Consider the following 5,958-nt stretch of genomic DNA (forward strand, 5'->3'; position numbering starts at 1 on the left):
TTCTTTTGTGAGAAAAAAGCAAACTACTTCACTGAAGATTGAACTAGCACACTTTAAGATTTTGGGTGTATTACTCTGTAAAGTCCTTTGTATTACTATTTGTCTAACTAAAGACAGTCAAAGGTATTTTTGAAAATTACTAAACCACAATTTTTTGGCCACTAATATTATGCATGATATAGCTTTGCAGGTGTGACAATACTGAGATTTTAAAAATCAATTATTTCTTTAAACCTTCTAGCAAATTTAAAAGATCAGTTTTTGATTAGAAATTCTTATCATTGTAAATACTAGGTATTCCCAGGGATAGTGACACACACACAAGCACATACACAAACACAGGTACATTCCCCAAATTAAATCACCCTTGGGAGAGTCTGTTAAACAATGCCCTTGTATGATATTGAAAAGAGATGCCAACTGCCTTTTTGCCTTATTTCAATGTTGTCAATATTGTAACTTAACATATATCAAAAACAGTTAGTTTGAGTGAGATACAAGTTTCCTATGGAAAATTAAACTTTATTTAGTAAATCGAGTACATCCTTGAACACTCTGAATGTTAAGTTGAAGTTTCTAATGGCCACAAATATATATGTGCAGGATGAGCTGGAAACTTAAGGGTCTTCAGAAATAAAGGTTAATTAGCTTGTATAGTAACTATCAACATATAAGGATTAGGGTTGTGGATTATGAATATAAGAACCGATGCATTTGTATGAATGAGAGAGTTTTAATAACAAATTTGTATGACTGTGTGACTGAGTCATTGGAAATAAGAAAAGGAGTGAAGAATTCAAAGTTGCGATTTATGAATACTGAGATATACAGTTAAAGAATTAAGGAAGACTATGGTATAAATATTTGGAGTAGACAGAATATAGAAATGGGTAAGGACACTGGCAACAATGTATTGATGTCTCATGGAAGTGAGAACATATACGTGCATATAACTTTGGGTACCTGTACATATACAATAATTATAACAATACAATTTGATAGGTGCTGTTTAGGTGTGTTTAGAAAGTAGTGGGAGGGTTTCCAGCTCAATAGTACTGAGGAGTATATGTAGCAGTAAACAAGGACAATGATTATGAAGAGATGATCAGCAAACTAAATATTACAAGGGATAGATGGAAGGATCAAAACACATGGCTATTTGATGAACAAAACAAACCAGAGATTGATGCAGTCGTGAGTTAAACACAAAGGTCCCACGTGAAAAGACATTAACTGAAGATCTGTTCAAAGAATGCTGTTCCAGTCAGCCCCACCACCATTCTCTCCCACCCTCGCTCCTCATGCAGAGCAGTTGGCAGCCAAGTGCATACCTGGAAGCCAAACAAATGAAACCAGTACTGCCCTGTAGGACAACAATCAAATTGACTCGGAACATTAAGAGTTCTCATAGGGGTTGGCACCCCCACATAAAGCTCTCCTCATTTAGGTATTCAGCAAGTCCCATCTTAAGGTTAACTCCACTTACAATGCTCACATCTAATTTTCTCATTTTCAGGCTCCACTTAAGTAAACAGCTTTCACAATTCAGCTACCCCTCCAAGGTAAAATATCAGGTCTCTAAAAAATCAGTCCTGTCTTTACAAAAGCAGAGGAATTTGTGCTCCTAAAATTATAATTATTGTTTAAAATTATAAAAGTTGCATTGGAGTTAAACAATATTTAAATTGATAGACAATCATAATACAATCTCTCGAAAAGATATTCTAGTAAATGTTGTCAACAGGGACAATACTGGTTATGGAAGGGATGGTGAAGTAACACAGTCAGAGATATTAGGTATTCACATTTCTTATGAATCCAATAAAAATAGAAATAGAGTTTTAATAATGTTTTACAAATGTAGAGAGATAATAGAAGAAACAGATATGAAAAATACTATAATTATCAAACTGTATGAAGAAAATGTCAAAAGAGATGAAAGGATGTTGAAAGACAAATTCTTTTTTTAAATTATTGAAATATAGTTGAGGTACAATATTATGTTAGTTTCAGGTTGACTCCATAGTGATTTGACATTTGCATACAGTATGAAATGATCACCATGGTAAGTCTTGTAACTGTCTGTCCCCATATAAAGTTAATAAATTATTATTAACTACGTTCCTAATAGTAAAGGAATAGATGGCAAATGGCAAGATTTCATTTTTTTAAATGGCTGAGTAATATTCCATTGTGTATAATATATACCACATCTTTATCCATTTATCTATTGGTAGACATTTCAGTTGCTTCCATCTTTGATATTGCAAATAATGCTGCAATGAATGTTGGGATGCATATACCTTTTTGAATCAGTGTTTTTGTTTTCTTTGGGTAAACATCCAGAAGTGAAATTGCTGGCTCATATGGCAGTGCTGCTTTTAATTTTTTGATGAACCTCCACGCCGCTTTTCATAGTGGCTGTACCAATGTACCATTCCACCTGCACTTGAGTTCCATTTCCCCTACATCTTCACCAACACTTGTTATTTGTTGTAAAATACATAAATTCTTAACTTTCATGTCAGGTATGGTGAATTATAAAATAGAGGAAAAAGCATATTATTATGACTGTAACCAGTGAGTGAAATAATAAATTAAAAAAAAAACTGCCTCTAGGGAACAAGATATGACTGAGGATTTCACATTTACATGGGCATTTTATTTTAATTACAAACATTTTAACATTAAAGTTAAGACAGATAATATGGGAGAATAGTAGAAAATACTACAGATAATTGAAATAACCTGATTAATGAAAACCAAGAATTTGAAATTTGTATTCTCACTGATTAAGAAGTCTTTATATTTTTGGCAACACTCTTCCTATGTAAACTTCCCTATTTCTCTAACCATTTATTTAGAAAAATAATTTTGTATAAATACGTGAGAAGTAAAATTCTTGTCAGCTAATGCTATCATAAGTAAAAACGTATACAACTTTGACAGCCCTCCTTAAGAAAAAAAGAATATAAAATGATGAATACAGAACTGCTAGGTTCTTGTAATGGATTTAAGCTTCAATTAAATGAATCCTCCTCTGGGTAGGGATGACAAAACATAAAGAGATTTGAGAATAAGGAAATTTTAAAATGTGCTAACTCTTTGCCTGAAAAATTTCTTGGAATGGGGCCATACTGTAGAAGCCAGAGACATCTAGACCAGGGCCAGTGAAAGCCGGCTTCAACAGCATTCTGGAGTAAAGGCATGAAACCTGTCCAATCTTTAAGCACGGTTAGGTTGAGGCAGTGGTAGGTAGCATGAGAGAACACCTTTCCTTTAATGACAAAATAAAGCATGTCATGAGGTTGGCTGGGTTCCTCTTCCTTGATGTTTGAACAACATAAAAGCTGTCTCTCTTCCGTTTCTTTTAGTCTAATCTTTTGTAGCATAATTCCATATTTTCCCTAACCACAACAAGCTGGTCTTAGCTCACTCTTACACTGATGGAGATATACCAAGACATTTATTTATTTTCCCATATTAGATGCTGATTTAGGGAATTCAGCAGAACCACAGGGTATGGAATTTGGGTACTTTCCTATACCTTCTTAAAGTTTCTTCATTTTGGTGAATATGAAAAGAAATCCCCAGATAGTGCCTTTCTCCTACTGAAACATAAATGATAATTTTGGTTTTCTACTTCCTCATCTATAATTAAATCTATTCATGATGTATAAATTGCTTGCAATCATTCACCAATTATTCTGCACTGGAAGTTCATCATTAATATACTTTTATAACTAGTAGTCCCGTTTGATCTCTAAGTTGGGTGTGCAAATATGTAAATGTATATGTCAGTATTTCTTGGAAATAGCAGATTATTTATTATTTTACTTTACTATGTAGGCAATGACATTCAAAATGTTCTATTCCTCTGTTACAGAATTCACTACATACTGACATATGATAAATTTACGGATATAATCCTGTCTAATAATAGCTTATATGTTTCTTGAGAAGTCAGATGCCCTGTCCAGATGCTGTGGCTTGCACTGATATCTTGTTTAATAATCACAACTTAATTAAAAAGTTATCTCTACTATGTAAAGGAAGTAAAATGAAGCACGTAGAAATAACTTGTCAGAGGACATGCACGTTGGTAGTGGTGGAGCTTGAGTGTGATTAACACCACCTGACTGCAAAGTCTCTGCTCATCCTTTTCCAGTCCTGACCGTATCATGTATGTTGGTTTACCAGGGTACCACACATAGAGTGGACAGTGAATAAGTAACTGTCCCAGATATTTAACATTTATAACTTCTTGTGGTTCTAGATAAAGAAAATATTCATCATGGAATGGGTGAATCAGACATTTAGCTCTGACTTCACCTTGATGGGAAGTTTTAGTCACACGCCACTCATATCTTTCTGTTCTCTCTGGTCCTGGGCCTCTTCACAGTGGCGCTCTTGGCAAACGCTGTCATGGTTCTCCTCATCTACCTGGACACCCGGCTCCACACCCCCATGTACTTCCTCCTCAGCCAGCTCTCCCTCATGGACCTCATGCTCATCTGCACCACTGTACCTAAGATGGCCTGCAACTACCTCTCTGGCAGGAAGTCCATTTCTGTAGCAGGATGTGAAGCCCAGGTATTCTTCTATGTGTCCCTATTTGGCGCTGAGGGCTTCTTGTTTGCTGTCATGGCCTGTGACCACTATGTTGCCATCTGCTACCCTCTTCAGTACCCTAATCTCATGAACTGGAAAGTCTGTGGACTCATGGCTGTCTCCTCATGGATCCTTGGTGTCTCTGATGGGATTGTTGATGTAGTTGTTACTTTGTCCTTCTCCTGTTGCAGCTCCCGAGAAATATCCCTGTTCTTCTGTGATATCCCGGCACTCCTACGTCTCTCATGCACAGATACTTCCACATTTGAAACACCTATTTTTAGCTGTTGTGTATTAATGCTCCTCTTCCCTTTGTCACTCATCATCATCTCCTACACACATGTAATTATAACGTGTGGGTCGCATGAGTTCTGGGGAGGGTAGGCACAAGGCTTTCACCACCTGTACTTCACACCTTATTGTTGTGGGGATATATTATGGAGCAGCTACGTTCATGTATATGTGGCCCACTTCTAAGCATTCCCCAACCCAGGACAGGATGGTGTCAACCTTCTACACCATTCTCACTCCCATGCTGAATCCCCTTATATATAGCCTCTGGAACAAAGATGTGGCCAAAGGTACTAAGGAAGGGGAAATCTAGAGAATAAATTGAATAATGGTTTACAAGGACTTCTTTTCTCTCATAACTACTCTCTCTCTTGCACATTCATTTATGAAAAACAAACACATGATTTAGCAACAAATATACAGACCATTTTCCTAAGTTATTTACAGCCATCAGAGTTGATGGACTCTGGGTACACATTCAGTTAATTGGTATATTTTGCATTCACTGTATATTCATCTTGGTTTTAAGCATAAATCAATTAAAGTTCTTGAAAACTGAAAAATTATGTTAATAAACAGATATACTTCTGTTTATTGAACTAAATAGTAAATAAACTGCATTATATGCTTTTCCTTATTTTTAAAACCCAGTGTCTTGTTGAAGTGCTTATATTATGACTTATGTAATAAGTTAAATACCACACTTGTCTAATTCATTTTGTTATTAGTTCATTTTAAATAAATAGTCTAACCAGCAAGTAAGTCATGGATATTTTTTATTTACCAAAAAGCTTGTCCTATAATGAATGTTACTTATTTTGGCAGAGGAAAAAATTTTTTTTTCTTTATTCCCTCTCTCTCTCGCTCTCTTGCTTAGTTTTTGACTTCCCTGATGCACTGAGCATTTCTGTAATTGAAGATTATGTTATGGTGGAACCACTTATATTCCAGAGTTTTGGTAGTTACTACAGTAGCATTATCCTATATTCTATTTAGTTTTTATTGAGGTATAACAATTTGCAATATTATATTAGTTTCATTTGTACAATATAGTGA

At 35.2% G+C, this 5,958-nt stretch overlaps 1 protein-coding gene across 1 annotated transcript; it reads left to right on the forward strand.

The window, feature by feature from the left end:
• The first annotated feature begins 4,294 nt into the window (after positions 1–4,294).
• LOC118903518 (olfactory receptor 2M2-like) lies at positions 4,295–5,215 on the forward strand. Its single transcript, XM_036868672.1, is given in 3 exon segments — positions 4,295–4,355; positions 4,358–4,965; positions 4,967–5,215. Coding segments are annotated over 3 exon segments (918 nt in total).
• Positions 5,216–5,958: the final 743 nt, after the last annotated feature.

This window comes from Balaenoptera musculus, chromosome 11 (assembly GCF_009873245.2).
Source record: "Balaenoptera musculus isolate JJ_BM4_2016_0621 chromosome 11, mBalMus1.pri.v3, whole genome shotgun sequence".
NCBI lineage: Eukaryota > Metazoa > Chordata > Mammalia > Artiodactyla > Balaenopteridae > Balaenoptera > Balaenoptera musculus.